The 17,508-nt window shown below is 36.5% G+C and overlaps 1 protein-coding gene across 2 annotated transcripts in view; it reads right to left on the bottom strand.

Annotated features, from left to right (window-relative positions):
- The window catches only part of aspa (aspartoacylase), a 54,091-nt gene extending 39,643 nt beyond the window's left edge, over positions 1-14,448 (bottom strand). Inside the window, exons 1-4 of one of the 2 annotated variants that reach the window (XM_051893827.1) lie at positions 14,062-14,446; positions 11,518-11,713; positions 10,906-10,999; positions 4,637-4,744 (exon numbers count right to left, since the gene is read on the bottom strand). In XM_051893827.1, coding sequence (XP_051749787.1) covers positions 4,637-4,744; positions 10,906-10,999; positions 11,518-11,713; positions 14,062-14,303 — 640 coding nt within the window. In that variant the 5' untranslated portion in view covers positions 14,304-14,446. Of the gene's footprint in view, positions 1-4,636; positions 4,745-10,905; positions 11,000-11,517; positions 11,714-14,061 lie in introns of both variants that reach the window. The other variant, XM_051893828.1, reaches the window with a different exon arrangement.
- Positions 14,449-17,508: the final 3,060 nt, after the last annotated feature.

Genomic DNA, 17,508 nt, shown 5'->3' with positions numbered 1-17,508 from the left:
TTGACATGGATGATAACAGACGTGGAAGTGAAGGAACGGTGAGGTTATAAAATCATGACTGGTGATGAGGTGCAGGTGCAGGTGATCAGTATTCTGGTGATTGAGAATGAGTGGGCGGATCTGGTGTTGATGGTGTGATTGGTGTGGTGACTGAATCTGTGACATATATATATACAGGTGCTGGTCATATAATTAGAATATCGTAAAAAAGTTCATTTTTTTATTGTAAATTATTTTAAAAAATGAAACTTTCATATATTCTAGATTCCCTACATGTAAAGTAAAACATTTCAAAAGGTTTTTTAAAAAAAATTGTTGATTAGAGCGTACAGCTAATGAAAGTCCAAAATCCAGTATCTCAAAATATTAGAATATTTACATTTGAGTTTCATTAAATGACCATCCCTACAGTATAAATTCCGGTTATCTTTTGTTCTTTGAAACCACACTAATGGGGAAGACTGCTGACTTGGCAATGGTCCAGGAGACAATCATTGACACCCTCCACAAAGAGAGTAAGTCACAGAAGGTCATTACTGAATGGGGTGGCTGTTTACAGAGTGATGTATCAAAGCATATTAAATGCAAAGTTGACTGGAAGGAAGAAATTGGGTAGGCAAAGGTGCACAAGCAACAGGGATGACTGCAAGCTTGAGAATACTGTCAAGTAAAGCCGATTCAAACACTTGGGAGAGCTTCACAATGAGTAGAATGAAGCCGGAGTCAGCGCATCAAGAGTCACCACACTCAGACATCTTCAGGAAAAGGACTACCAAGCCACTTCTGAACCAGAGACAATGTCAGAAGCATCTTACCTGGGCTAAGGAGAAAAAGAACTGGACAGTGAACAGTGGTCGAAAGTCCTCTTTTCAGATAAAAGTAAATTTTGCATTTCATGTTGAAATCATGGTCCCAGAGTCTGAAGGAAGACTGGAGAGGCACAGAATCCAAGCTGCTTGAAGTCTAGTGTGAAGTTTCTGAAGTCAATAATGATTTGGGGGGGCCGTGACGTCTGCTGGTGTTGGTCCATTGTGTTTTATCAAGTGCAAAGTCAATGCAGCCATCTTCCAGGAGATTTTGGAGCACTTTATGCTTCCATCTGCTGACAAGCTTTATGGAGATGCTGATTTCCTTTTCCAGCAGGACTTTAGCACCTGCCCACAGTGCAAAAACCACTTCCAAGTGGTTTGCTGACCATGATATTACTGTGCTTTATTGGCCAGCCAATATGCCTGACCTGAATCTATGGGATATTTTCAAGAGAAAGATGAGAAACAGTCAATCCAACAATATACAGATGATCTGAAGGCTCAATAGTGCCTCAGCAGTGCCACAGGCTGATCACTTCCATGCCACACTTCACTGATGCAGTAATTTGTGCTAGGAGCAAGTCATTTGCTGTAATATGTCCTGCCGATCAAGTATTGAGTGCACAAAAGAACATACTTTAAAATACTTGAACTTTTCTGTTTTGCAAATCCATTTTTTGATTGATCTTAGGAAATATTCTAATATTTTGAAATACTGGATTTTGGACTTTCATGAGCTATACGCTCTAATCATCAAAATTAAAAAAAAAAAACTTTTGAAATGTTTTACTTTACATGTAGGGAATCTAGAATATATGAAAGTTTCATTTTTAAAAATAATTTATAATAAAAAAATGAACTTTTTGATGATATTCTAATTATATGACCAGCACCTGTATATATATATATACCAATCAGGCATAACATTATGACCACTGACAGGTGAAGTGAAAAACACTGATTATCTAAGTTGATGTGTTAGAAGCAGGAAAAATGGGCAAGCATAAGGATTTGAGCGAGTTTGACAAGGGCCAAATTGTGATGGCTAGACGACTGGGTCAGAGCATCTCCAAAACTGCAGCTCTTGTGGGGTGTTCCCGGTCTGCAATGGTCAGTATCTATCAAAAGTGGTCCAAGGAAGGAACAGTGGTGAACTGGCGACAGGGTCAATGATACACGTGGGGAGCGAAGGCTGGCCCATGTGTTCCGATCCAACAGATGAGCTTCTGTAGCTCAAATTGCTCAAGAAGTTAATGCTGGTTCTGATAGAAAGTTGTCAGAATACACAGTGCACCGCAGTTTGTTGCGTATGGGGCTGCATAGCCGCAGACCAGTCAGGGTGCTCATGCTGACCCCTGTCCACCGCCGAAAGCGCCAACAGTGGGCATGTGAGCATCAGAACTGGACCACGGAGCAATGGAAGAAGGTGGCCTGGTCTGATGAATCACGTTTTCTTTTATCACGTGGATGGCTGGGTGCGTGTGCGTCGCTTGCCTGGGGAACACATGACACCAGGATGCACTATGGGAAGAAGGCAAGCTGGCGGAAGCAGTGTGATGCTTTGGGCAATGTTCTGCTGGGAAACCTTGGATGCCATCCATGTGGATGTTACTTTGACACGTACCAACTACCTAAGCACTGTTGCAGACCATGTACACCCTTTCACAGAATATGATATATGGTATTCCCTGGTGGCTGTGGCCTCTTTCAGCAGGATAATGCGCCCTGCCACAAAGCAAAAATGGTTCAGGAATGGTTTGAGCAACAATGAGTTTGAGGTAGGGCTGGACGACTAAGGCATAAAATCAAAACCTTGATTAATTGAACATTTTACCTCGATTACGATTAATGAACGATTATTTTGTTTCTGTTTTTTTTGTTTTAGTTTTTTGCCCTCATAGTTAACTGACAAGGTTTGTACTGTATATATGCTTGACTATTAAAGGTGGGATATTCTTTCCTATTGAAAGAGTGATCTGACATAACAGCTCAATTTCAGCAGTTATTTTATCTATGGTTCGTAACATTTCTTACAGATTTCTGCTCGTTGTAAATCAGATAAAGATAAATTAGTACAGTACCAGTACTGTGTGTGAATTAGCCATACCATCTCTCTATTAATTGTGAAGCTGTGGGTTGTAAATAGTTCCTTCAAAAGTAGAAAAATATATGCTATAATTTTTGAGTTTCTAAGCTACTTTAGTGATAAATCACAGGACAGCACTGACAACTAGTTTCTGCAATTTCGGTTTCGATTACTTTTCGATTAATCGTCCAGCCCTAGTTTGAGGTGTTGCCTTGGCCTCCAAATTCCCCAGATCTCAATCCAATCAAGCATCCGTGGGATTTGCTGAACAAACAAGTCCGATCCATGGAGGCCCCACCTCGCAACTTACAGGACTTAAATGATCTCCTGCTAACATCTTGGTGCCAGTCTACTGGAGTTCATGCCTCAACGGGTCAGGGCTGTTTTGGCAGCAAAAGGTTAATTAAATATTTTTTTGTTAAATAGTTGTTGTTGATCACTTGCCAAATGTGGGGTTAAAAAAAAAAAAAAATTATATATATATATATATATACACACACACACACACACACAATTTTATATATATATATATATGTATGGTTTTAACAAAAATTATTAAGCAGCACAATTGTTTTCAACATAGATAATAATAAGAAATGATTCTTAAGTGCCAAATCAGCATATCAGCAAGCTGTCTGTATAGTATCTTGGTAAAGTTGAAAATGTCATATTCAGGTCTATGCTCAAAAAGTGGGACTGATAAAACACAAGACCATGCGGGAAAATGCCATGTGCATTCTGAAGTTATTTAAAAAGATAAATATGTGTAAATCGGTTTCGATATGAACTTTATGATCAAAATGCTTTAAAGTGTAATATGATAAATACAATGTCTTTTTCACAGTTGGCTCACAGTTGGTTCATAACAGATGGCTCCTGCATCAGTCAAATCCCTAAGTCCCCTAATTAATAGTTTCCATTATGTCAGATCTACTGTTTTGTTTGTTATGTTGATGTAGTCCAAACATGGATCTACACTGACAAACGGAAAGCACGTTTGAGCGCTCACAATGAGACATTCTTCTACAACAATGCGGCCCCTTTACACAGCATGGCATTACAAAACCCAGCAAGCTACTAATGACATGGAAACTAACCAACTAGCAAACAAGTATTTCAGTAACAAAACTCTGAAACCAGAAGAGAAACTAGCTGTGCTTGCCCAGCCCAACATGTTCCTGCTTAATGCAAGACATAGAGAAATGTGTATTCATGTCAGTACACCGAAAGTACACGTGATTCCCTTCTTTAAATGTTTCCACAGTTGAGGGAAAAAAAGAGGAAGATAAACGCTTAAAGAAGAAGTCTGTGTTTTAAACTGGCTGAAATGCCGAGGTTGGCCAGTTCATACAGTATTTAAATCAGTGCTGGCTGACTCAATGACCTGAGAGTATAACTGTTTGTCTGGAAATGCCACACACTATCTTGGCAGAGAAACAGATGGCCATGGGGGAAAGAAAGTTATGTAAACAAAGCATCTATAACGATATGAAAAACATATTCAAATGCGCTATTTCTCATCTAATTGTGTGACATCTGAAAAACACAACATTATGGTTCCATGCTGTCACTGACTGAACATAATTACTATAGGTTTATATTAGGATTATTTCCTGTATTTTCTATAGTATTATTTTCTATTGTAGCCACCCCAGTTGTCTTTGAAATCCATTTATAGCAACACATTCCAGGTTCAGTGCAGTAAGCATGCTGATCTCTGCTTAACTTCCATTAACCTTACCACTATTGAAAAGCTCGATGAAGTCCAGAGCATGCTTCAGTATTGTCCTCATGGACTCAAATACATTGCTCCTCAAAACGCCCTGTGGCTGAGGGCCCACCTCAAGACCTGCAATAGAAACACACCTATATAAGTCAGTGGTTCTCAGCTGGTGGGTCATAACCCAACAAAGGGTCACAGGTCTATTCTGATAGGGTCACAGACAGCAGTGTAAAACCATGTTGAATGAGGTGCAACTGGTACGGTATTACTACAATACTGGTGCACTAATAAGCATTAATTCATGCTTAACTAATGCACAGATAATTAATGTGAGTTAATGTATGACTCATGAAGAACTACTGTAAACCATTCATTAATGGGCGTCTTGTAGGCGTCTTGAATGACTATATAAAAAATCTCCCCTTCTAGTTCATGCCATGGCTTTTTCAGATTCAGTAGTGAAATATAAAGCACTTAACATTGCACGCTCTACCTATCTTTCTACTGTCATTAATAGTCAAATACAAACCTAAAGCTCTCTTCTCTGAGATAAACAAACTTGTCAAACCATCATCCGTAGCTATTAATGGCTCTGTTGATCTCTGTGAAAGCTTTCAGTCATTTTTTCTACGTAAAATTTATCAAATTTATCAAGCTTTTTCCTCAACTGTCTCTTCCTACTCATCTCCATGTCTGATAGGTCGTCCGCTAAATGCTTTTTTACTCACAAATACATCTGTGGTTGAACAACTGATCACCAAATCTAACTGTTCCACAATCATGTTCCACAAATGTTCCACATGATCTAAAAGTAGCTGCCATCACCCCAATTCTTAAGAAGTCTGGTCTTGATAACACTGATCTGAACAACTATAGACCAATATCAAACCTCCCATTTGTTGCTAAATTACTGGAGAAGGTAGTTGTAGCACAACTGCAGTCACATTTAGAGAAACACAATCTTTTTGAACCGTTTCAATCTGGCTTTCGTCCCTCCCACACCACAGAAACAGCACTTTTAAAAGTGGTAAATGATCTCCTTTTTATTTCTGATTCAGGTGCCCATAGTATCCTGGTTCTCCTTGATCTCAGTGCAGCATTTGATACTGTTTGCCATTCTATACTTCTTTCTCAACTATCTGAAATAGGTATTCATGGTGCTGCTTTTCAGTGGTTAACTTCATATCTATCGGATAGACAGCAATTTGTTAGGGTAGGTAAGAATAGATCTCGTACCGTCACTATTTCCCGTGGTGTACCCCAGGGTTCTGTACTTGGTGCCCTTTGGTTTCTCGTTTATGTGTTGCCACTGGGTTAGATCATTAGACGTTTTGGTCTCAATTTTCATAGTTACGCTGATGATATTCAAATTTATTTTACAGTTAAACCCAACTCAGTCTGTCCACCCCTTTTTGTTATTTCTTGTCTTCAGGAACTTAAAACCTGGATGTCTGATAACTTTTTACAACTTAATGCTGATAAAACTGAAATCCTGCTGGTTGGCCCTAAATCACAGATCTTTTCCCAGCATGACATTTTTATTGATATCAATGGTGTCCAGATTAGGCCATCAACAACTGTGCGGAATTTGGGAGTATTGTTCGACTCTACACTATGTTGTGATTCACATATTGGTCAGATTATTAAATCATGCTTTTACCAATTGTGAAACATTGTTCGTATGCGTCCCTTATTTAATTCTAGAGATGCAGAAACTGTTATCCATGCTTTTATAACCTCCAGATTGGACTATTGTAACTCCTTATATAGCGGCCTACCTGCCAAAGCAATTAAACGGCTTCAAATGGTACAAAACTCTGCTGCTTGAGCCCTTACATATAACAAAAAATCTGCGCATATTACTCCCATCCTTTACCAACTTCACTGGCTTCCTGTGGTCATTCGTATCCAGTTTAAACTCTTAGTCTTAGTTTATAAGGCCTGTCATGGCCTCGCACCTCAATACCTTGCTGAGTTAGTGCAACCTTATGTTTTTGCCCGGACCCTCAGATCTAGCAATGATAATTTGCTTGTCATGCCCAAGTATAAACTCTCTACTGTGGGTGGTAGGGCTTTCAGTATTATAGGCCCTAAGCTATGGAATAATCTGCCCCATAATCTTCGTGCTACCTCCTCTCTTTAGACTTTTAAGTCTCAACTTAAAACTCATCTATTCACTTTGCTCGGTAAATAATTCTCTTTCCTTCCTGTTTCTCTGTCTCCCTTTTTTATGTTTGTATGTTACACAACCACTCTCTTGATATAGGCTAAGTGATGTTTATCATCTGATTGCTTGACCTCTCATGTTAATTATCTGTAGTTATTTGTTGTCAACTTCTGTTCTTCTGAATGTTTCCTTCTGAATGTCTGTTATATTTTGTTTGTCAATTGATTGTATTATTGTTTGTCTATTGATTGTATTAATTTTGTGAAGCGACCTTGGGTTCTTGAAAGGCGCTATAAAAAATAAACATATTATTATTATTATTATTAATGATTACCACATCAGCAACTAAAAAGAGTCTATCTGATTAATAGATTAAGTAATATAAGAATTGCTATTAAGTAAATGTGTCATGTATTAATTCCTTAACAACATATTTAAGTGTAAATTAATGTGTTATTACCACAATGGGTCAAAGCCATGCATTTTAATTTCCAGTTGTCCGCTTTAATTAATCATTAGCTAATGATTTGCAAAGATATCATTATGTTATGACTTTACTTGTTGAGGCACATGACTATTAACTCATTATTAAGCAATATGTCATTTTGGTTTTGACATCCTCGCTAAGTCGTGGATTGCAATTTCAAGCCGTCTACAACCGAGATTCCACTGTATGTGGGGATCCAAAATCCATAAACGTAATGACATACAACCCCAATTCCAGAAAAGTTGGGACATTTTGTAAAATGTAATAAAAATCAAGAATTTGTGATTTGTTAATTCTGTTTAACATTTATTCAACTGACAAAAGTACAAAGAAAAACTTTCCAATGTTTTCACTGGCCAAATGAATTGTATTTTGTAAATATAAACCAATTTTGATTTTGATGGCTGCAACACACTCCAAAAAAGTTGAGGCAGAGGCAAAATAAAAATGAAAAGTTTATAGAATATCCAAGTTAAACTGTTTTGAAACAGTCCACAATTAATAGGTGAATTGGTAATAGGTGGAGGTGTCGTGTTTGGGTACAAAAGGAGCATCCACCAAAGACTCAGTCTTTGCAAGCAAACATGGGTCATGGCTCACCACTTTGTGCCAAATTTCATGAGAGAATTGTCAAACAATTCAAAAATCACATTTCTCAATGCAATATTTGAAAGTATTTAGGTCTTTCAGCATCTAGCATTCATAATGTTGTGAAAATATTCAGGGAATCCAGAAATCTCAGTCCAGAAAGCCCTCAGACGACATTACATGATAAACCATCATGCCACTGTGTTAAATATAGCAACATGGGCTCAGGAGTACTTTGGAAAACCATTGTCACTCAACACAGTCTGTCACTGCGTCAAAAAATGCAACTTGAATCTCTGTTACTCAGGGAAAAAGCTATATATCTGTTTTCTGGGCCCATGCTTATCTCAGATGGTCCAGAAGACATCCAGTGCAAATGTGAGTGGTAAGATGAGTGCACATTTCAGCATGTTTTTGAGAAAAACTTACATCGAGTTTTCAGTCCCAAAGACAAAAGGGACCATCCAGACTTTCATCAGCGACAGCTGCAAAAGCAAACATCTGTCATGGTATGGAGGTGCATTCGAGCAAACGGCATGGGTGACTTGCATATGTGTGAAAGTACCATTGACGTGGAGATGTATACTGGGATTGTACAGAGACGTATACTGCCATCAAGATGACATCTTTCCTGGGAAGCAAGACAATGTCAGGCCTCATTCTGCATGTGCTACAACAGAGTGTTTTTTTAGACACTGTACACTGTAGCAACTCATAATGTAATAACTGCACATAATGTAAAAACTGCACATAATGTAATAAGTATTATATTATTATTGTAATAAAGTGTTCATAATGTAATAATTTTCTCAAAACGTAATAAAAGCTTGAGCTCATCATGTAATAATTTTTACATTATGAGAAATTTATTACATTATAAACTCACCAAAACATCTCATATTTTCATAATTGTAATAGCTTTTAACATAAAAAATTAGTATTCCCTTACAGTACATTTTTAAAAATCTAAATCCAGTCTTAAACTACGAAAAGCAACACACACACACACACACACACACACACACACACACACACACACACACACACACACACACACACACCTCATTGCAATATGGATACTGTGTTTTTTTGTTGTTGTTTTTTTTTTACAACATTTTTACAGTTTTGGTATTTAACACTGTTTGTCATTTAACAGTATGTATACCGTATGTCTACAAAAAGTAGAAGTAGTAGTAGTGGTAGTAGTTATAATAATAGTAGTAGTAGTATCAATAATCTGGTGGATTTTGTAGGCAGGTTAAGACTGGATTTAGATTTTTAAAATTTACTGTAAAGGAATACCATGCTTTATGTTTAATAAAAATCTGAGAATAATAATAATTATTGCATGGATATTTAAATTTTCCAGGTAGTTTAAGACTGGATTTAGATTTTTAAAAATGTACTGTAAGGGAATACTATTTTTATGTTTTAAAAGCTATTACAATTATGAAAATATGACGTTTTTCATGAGTTCATAATGTAATACATTTTTCATAATGTAAAAATTGTTATTACATTATGAGCTCAAGATTTTATTACTTTTTGAGAAAATTATTACATTATGAACACTGTATTACAATAATAATGTAATACTTATTACATTATGTACAGTTTTTACATTATGTGCAGTTATTACATTATGAGTTGCTACATCCACCATAGAATGGATGTGCTTGACTGGCCTGCCTGCAGTCCAGATCTGTTTCTTACTGAAAATGTATGGCAAATCATGAAAAGGAGAATCAGACAATGACGACCACAGACTGTTAAGCAGCTGTCTTGTATCATTCAAGATTGGGCAAAAATTCCACTTGCAAAAAAAAAACAAAAAACAAAAAAAACAAACAAACAAACAAACAAAAAAATGCAACAATTACTACCCTCAACTCCCAAACAATTAAAAGGTGTAATTAAAAGGAAATGTGACACAGTGGTAAACATGCCTCTCACCCAACTTTTTTGGAGTGTTTTGCAGCTATCAAAATTAAAATTTGTTTATATATACAAAATAAATTTAAGTTGGTCAATGAAAACTTTGAAAATCTTTTCTTTGTACTTTTATCAGTTAAATAAAGGTTAAAGAGAATCAACAAATCACAGATTATTGATTTTATTACATTTTTAAAAAATACCCGAACTTTTCTGTATTTGGGGTTTTATTACTTAATAATGAATTAATAGTCATGTGACTCAACAAGTAAAGTCATAACATAATGCTATCTTTGCAAATGATTAGCTAATGATTAATTAAAGCTGACAACTGGAAACTGAAATTCATGGCTTTGACCCATTGTGTAAATGAACACATTAATTTACGTTATTAGTTAATACTATATGTTGTTAAGGAATTAATACAAATTGACACATTTAATTAATAGCAATTCATATATTAATTTATTAATCAGATACTCTTTATTAGTTGCTGATTCAGCAATCATTAATGAATGGTTTAGTTCTCCATGAGTCATACATTAACTGTGCATTAGTTAAGCATGAATTAATGCATATTAGTGCACCCATATTGTAAAGTATTACCAATACATGTATGACACCGTTGAGCAGCATTAAACAGTCTGTGTAAATAAACATGCCATATCAGATGTACTTCTGTTTCATCTTTGCAGTGTAAAGATGGCTATTGTTGATGTTGATAAAATGTTATTGGTAACAGTTTATAGTATACTGATTGAAGTTACTGGTTAAAGTACTGTATTTGATAGATACATTTAATAAGATAAATATAAAAAAATCCCTTACCACTGTAAAAATGCCCCTGGAAATCAATTCCAGGGAGTAAATATTGCGCCTAAATGGAAAAAAATATTTCTGACCCTGCTATGTAGGGCTCTTGAGTATGATGTTAATTCATGGGAAAAGGTGTCTCATCAAACAACACAGGATGAGCTCTAGAGGTCTACAGATTTATCTGTGGAGCTCTGAATGCTTTCATTATGACCAGATTTATCCTTGTTTAATATTACCATTTGAGAGGTAATATTAAACAGATCTGGGCTGCTGAATATCCCAGGACTTTGTACTCACCAATTGGGTGTTTGGCCACAGAACGTGTGGTTGAATACTTCAGCTGTGGGTGTTCGTTTAACAGTACTGAACAGGTGTGGGGGGCCATAGCTTTCTGTAAGGGGGAAAGAACACAGGTGTCTGTGTAAAGATGGCTTTTGATTTGCTTAAGCCCTTATTTTATGACATTAAGCAAAATCTATTTTGGTAAAGAATTTAATGCTCAGTATATGATACATGCAACATTTTTTTTTTTTTTTTTTGCTCAAAAGTTTAGGGTAGTTTAATATTTAAATGTTTTTGAAAATAGTCACTTATTCTCACCAAGGCTGCATTTATTTGATCAAACATTCAGTAAAAACTGAAATATTTCAAAATAATAAAATTTAAAATAACTATTTTACATTTTAATATATTTTAAAATGTAATTTATCCCTGTGATGGCAAAAAGCTAAATTTTCAAGATTCTTTGATGAATAGAAATTTCAAAAGGACAGCATTTTTAGAAATCTTTTGTAACATTATACATTTTTGATCAATGTAATGTGTCCTTGCTGAAAAAAACTCTAAATTTCTTTAAAAGAAACAATATTTTAATAACATTGCACAGTATAATTGGATCTAGTTTCTTACTTTGATATAATGTACCATCTGAAGGTTGAAGAGGTCTGTTGAGCTTTCCAGAATGAGGGTGGAGCCCATGTTTGAGGTTGTGTTGTGAAGGTCAAAGATGACATCATATGCATCCGAGCTTCCTTTGGGTCCGAACATCTGATTGATTTCCTTGGCCCTCCGGACTTCATATGGAAGCCCTTCAACATCTGGAGCACTATAGATGGAAAGCGCCTTATCAATATTAATTAACAATTACAACAATAAAGAACAAAACACAAATAATTATATTAACAAAATTTCTTTTCAATACATAATGCAAACAATGCATTTACTTAATTCAGCACTTGTGCCAGTAAATTATAAGATGCTTAGATGTTCAAATCTACTCATGACCTTGAAACCTTTATACTAAAGGCAAATAGCATACAGAAAACTGTGTGTTAAAATCTCTTGGATAGCAGTTAGGTGCAGATGTATCATTAACTCTTTTAACAGATAAGTGAATGACAAAAGGATCAGCTATTACATAAACTAATTTACTTATTTTAAAAAATCTAAACTAGAGACTTGAGGAACTTTTATGACTTAGATTAATGTTTTATTTACTGCTCCAACTACTCCTGAGTTAGAAAAAAAAAAAAAAAAGGTTCCAGAAATATTTCTATTCCACAACATCACCAAATTTATACACTTTGTTGCTACTAGGAATAAAATAAACTGCAAAGATGCACACAAATCAAGAGAGGACAGAAAAATAATGTACAGAGAATTTCATCAAGCTTTCCAGCTGGTCAAAAAAAAAAAAAAAAGCCTAAAAACAATCAGCGTGTGAACATCTGTTGTGTATGTTTTGCAGCCCCCCACAGTACATTGTTATATATATGCAGTGTTTCCTGGTTGATAGTATCTCAATTAGCAGGCTCCACTGTATTTAAATTTCAACCAAGGCATGTCAGTTTACAAAAGTACTTGTTTTTAATGTACTTAAGTATTAACAGTAAAAAATACAGACTGATGAATGTTTATTTATTTTTTAATTTTATATACTCCATCCTACTGTTCAGAATATGTGGGGGGCATGGGTTATAATATACTAGACACACAGAGCTTAAATAGGTTACAGCTCAGTCTGACGTCATTATGAATTATTGTGAATTGTACCAGCACTAGTCAATAAGGAAGATTATGCAGACACTTAATATGTATCGATCTGTATCGATATGTATCCATCTGTATCAATATGTATCGAATAAAACATTTTATTAACAAAACTTGTCATACACTGATAATTACTGATAACGCAAGTGCGCAAACAAGTGAAAATAACAAAATATACCCCATATAATGTATAAATATGAGGAAAAACAAAATGTGTTAAATGTGTTAAATATAAACATACAATACAAAAACAGATATCTCAGAGCCTATAAGGCAAAGTGTGTTAACATTTTTAAAACAACATACTAGTTTTATATTATTTGAAACTGTTACAGTAGCAGGGAAGATGCATGGGCATTAATTTGCGCTATTTTAAAGTTATGTTTAGATTTGACCTAAAACCTACACCGTTCAGTCGGTAATACACAAATGTGGACATTTCAAGTATTACAGTGGGCTTAAACAGCTCACCCCAGGGTTTTTACAGGTTTCACGAAGGTAAATTTAAGACGTTAAATCAAATTAAAGACCTTTTTAAGACCAAGTTGAAGGGAAAACAATATGTCAATAAATGTCTAGGGAGAAACACGAGTTGTATTAGCAACAGGTCTGATACAGAGTTCGAAAATACAACTTCCAACAGATATCTATTACTTTTTAATTTATTTTACAAAAAAAAAAAAAAAAAAAAAAAAAAAAAAAGAGATAGCTTGAAGGCCTCTGCTTCCAACCACTGTTCAAGACATTTCATTGCTTCATTGTAATTTAAAGTATTAATGTGTGTAATTGTAAAACACTGTAAAATGTCACATTTATGAAGTTAAATTGAAATTCAACAAACACTTATTTAAAATAATTCAAGCTCCTCAAAAGTGGCGCCGTTGTCATGGAAATCAGCATTTGTTACATGTTGTCTATGATGCAATATTAAAGGCTCTTTAAGACCCAGATCACGCTTCACTCACGTTTCTCAACAGTCATGACATGAGCGGCTCGGATCAGCTGACTGCTCGCTCCATTGATACTTTATCGCGCGAGTCAGTGATGTTGTGTCATGTAAACCAGCCTTTTACACAGAATGCCTTTGAAAACAGCCAGACTGATCTCACTGCAATGGAACAGAACGCAATGCTCCTACAGTGTTTTTACTTAAAAACATAGCGTGAGACGAAAAAAATAGACGCGCACCACAGCGGCCAAAAACGTCGAGCTGACGCATATATAGTAACAATAAACACATAAACGCAATAATGTAGCCTACCTCGAACACACACGAGCCTAAAAGTTTTGCGACAGTTTAAAGTCCATTGTTCTTACAACACAAGACTGTGCTCCGTTTTATGAAAGTGCAATTCATAAACGCACCGGACTTGTACAGAAAATAACGTATCGCACGATATTTACCTGAGGTTCTCAGGCGTAAATGCTCTGTTCAAATCCGTGTTGATGTACCTAGTACATTTCTCCACTGCTCTGGGGTTGCTTATGAACGGCTTGGTCACCAGTCTGTTTCTTTCTATCTCGGCTGCATTCTCTATCCACATATTTACCAGCATAATGCCGGACATCTCATTTCCATGTGTGCCTCCAAAAATAGCCACTCGTTTGGCTTCTTGTAAACAAGAAATATTAGTACGCGAACTCATAGTTAGAGCTTCACGGACGTGCGCTGTTCACGAAAGACGAGAGCGCAAAGTTTCCACACAACTGCTGTTTCCTCTAGTCGCGGTGCGATGTGACTGCTGTTTATATAATGGTTATTTGAAGGGTAAGCCTAAACCCCAAGCACAAGTGCGTCCGTGTGTCATCTACGTTAAGCGAGGATTTCAACACATTCGCATGTTTCAACACATTCGTAAACTGGCTTATCGAGCGATTAGGATGCCATTGCCATAATGTCACAGGAGATTATACGCGGAGAATAAATAATAAACACGAGCAGGTGTCCTATGCACATATGCAAAGTAAATATAGTAGGTCAACTGAAAAGAAAAGTCTATGGCGCTTTCAGAGAACAGTATTTACTGTAACTAATTATTTGCTAATCAAATTAAAGTGCATTAAAAAGATTTAAGATAGGCCTATATTAGCAAAAGCTCTCTATAATGAGAATCAGATGTATTAAAATTTCTCCTAACTATTTTTTTTCCTCTCACCTGATTAAGTTTGGGTTCCTTGCCACTGTCACCTCTGGCTTGATTGGTTGGGGACACAATAATATTCAGCAATATCACTGACTTGACTGCACTGACACTATTGCGAACTGAACTGAGTTGTATGATGTCATCACTGTTTTCTGCAGAGCTGCTTTAGAGCTGAACTGAACTAATTTCATTTCAAAGTTTGAAGTTTAAAGTAGTTTTAAAGCTTAAAGTTAGACTGTATTGCCTTCAAAACTTTCAATCAGAAAACAGATTTGTAGGGTACTTGGGGTGGTTGCTAAGGGACTCGGGGTGTTTTTAGGGTGTTGCCATGCGGTTGCTAGGGTACTCAGGGTGGTTGCTAGGGTGTTGCTAAGGTATTTTGGGTGGTTGCTAAGGTGTTATGTGGTTGTTAGGGTGTTGCTAAGGTATTTTGGGTGGTTGCTAAGGTGTTGAAAGATGAGTAGCCTATTAGCAGAACGCAGAGACGGTGATGGAGTATATGGACTAATGAGATCACAAAGATGCGCTGGTGCCGTCACAACTTATGTAATGCTTTTTATGTTAAAGGGTTAGTTCAACCAAAAATGAAATTTCTGTCATTAAGTACTCACCCTCATGTCATCCCAAACCCGTAAGACCTTTGTTTGTCTTCGGAACAGAAATTAAGATATTTTTGATGAAATCCGAGGGTATCTGATCCACACAGAGGCAGCAACGACACAGCACCTTTTGAGGTCCAGAAATGTACTAAAGACATTGTTAAAACCATCAACGTAACTACAGTGGTTCAACCTTAATATTATGAAATGACTAGAATACTTTTTGTGTAATAAAAAAAACAACTAAAAAATAACGACTTTATTCATCAAGTTCGTCTGTCCTCTGTCATACTGCTACGTTACTTTCGTTGCAGAGCTTCAGTGTTCATGTCTGAACGCGGGCTCACGCATGCGTCGTGCTGTTCACGTGACTGGAGCCGGCCAATACAGAGCCGTCCTTTATCATCAGCATAGCAGTAATACCCAAGACCATGGCTGTGTCCGAAATCGCCCCCTATACTCTTAAATAGGGCACTATTTGAGGGGACAGCCATTTGTAGTGGTGTCCGAAACCATAGTGGACGATGTTGAGTGCACTCATTCAATCCCACAATGCACTGCAATAATGAGTGTACCGATGCATGTTCAACGGCTAGAGAATAGCCTACCCATAATGCACTGTGAGAGTCGCGTGCTGAATGAATTCCCGTGTCACGCCAGGAGATGGCGCCCGCAGCTGAATCAATCATCCATTCATTTTCCAAACCGCGCTAGTCCAGTATAATATCATACAGGTATAATTTCCTTTTTAATTGATCATTAAATCGTTTAATTAAGGTTTGTACATGCTAGTTTTCATGGCAGAGTTTAACATAAATATTCTGGAGCTGCCAGTTTGCTACATTTCAAATGATTATTAAACAGCAAGCACAAACTATGCGAAATCGGCAGCCCTTTGGGCGCACTCAGTGTCCGAATTCACTAACTCGTTTCATTCACTCCTTCAAGTGGACTATATTAGTGGAGTAATGTAGGGAATAGTGAATGAGGGTATAGGGGGCAATTTCGATCACAGCACATATTTCCTAATAATCTGCCCACGTGGAGGCATATATGCTAAATGGAGTTGGGCCCAACACTGAATCCTGAGGAACTCCCTGTCAAGCTGGCACAGTATCAGATTCACGATTTCACAGACTAACAAATTGGGCACGATTAGTTAAGTAAGATCTAAACCAAATGAATAGCCAAGATCACAGAATGGTATTTGGTTTCAAAGGTTTCTAACAAGACCAAGATACTGCACACACCAGTATCTGCTGCAGTAAGGAGATTGTTTATGACCCTCACCAAGGCTGTCTCAGTATTAATGCTGCGTTCACACCACCTCGTATTTACCGGAATCTTGAGATGACAACATGTGACGTTATATTCAGAGCTGTTCATGTCGTCGGACTGGGAATTATGCATTTCTATGGCACCACTATCAACGTATAAATGAATCTACAGTGGTCAGGTGGTACAGCGGCCACGTGGTACATGTGGGAGCTTTCAGAAAACTCCCAGCCTACAAGCTATAATTACGAGCTCTACGAGGACGTGACCACTTTTTACAAGCTAGAATCTCGTAATTACAGGAATTACAAGGTGGCGTGAACGCACCTTAAGCCCAGTTCTGAAAAATAGGCCTATAGTTAGACAAATCAGAAACATCACATCCAGGCTTCATAACCCCTTAACGGTCACACCCTTTTTTGGGGAAAAGACCCCAACTTAAATGGTTTTAAATCTTGAAATACTTTGGAGCACAGACTTAAGTTTGGTCTCCTTATAAAGGGCACATTTGGCAGATTATTTTAGAAGTGGGGAAAAAAATGAAATTGAAATAATAAAAAAAAATAGTTTTAATGTTTTAGTTTAGTAAAATGTAAAAAGTAAAAATATGATTTCTTATAATTTATATAAAATATATATTTTACAAAACTGTTTTACAATAAAACTGCAAGAAAATCAAAGCCAAAATCTAAAATCTAATCCAGTTGCGTTTCATTTTAGGTTGATATATATTTTTTTGAAGTATATAATAGCAAACGTCCCACTAGCTGGACGGTGACAGTTAATAGGGTTATGGACTGGTGTAATGGCAGCTAATTTTAATTCTGGATTCA

The sequence above is a fragment of the Ctenopharyngodon idella genome, chromosome 5, assembly GCF_019924925.1.
Source record: "Ctenopharyngodon idella isolate HZGC_01 chromosome 5, HZGC01, whole genome shotgun sequence".
Lineage (NCBI taxonomy): Eukaryota > Metazoa > Chordata > Actinopteri > Cypriniformes > Xenocyprididae > Ctenopharyngodon > Ctenopharyngodon idella.
The sequence above is the reverse complement of the archived record's forward strand: the minus strand, read 5'-3'. Positions and strand labels throughout refer to the sequence as shown.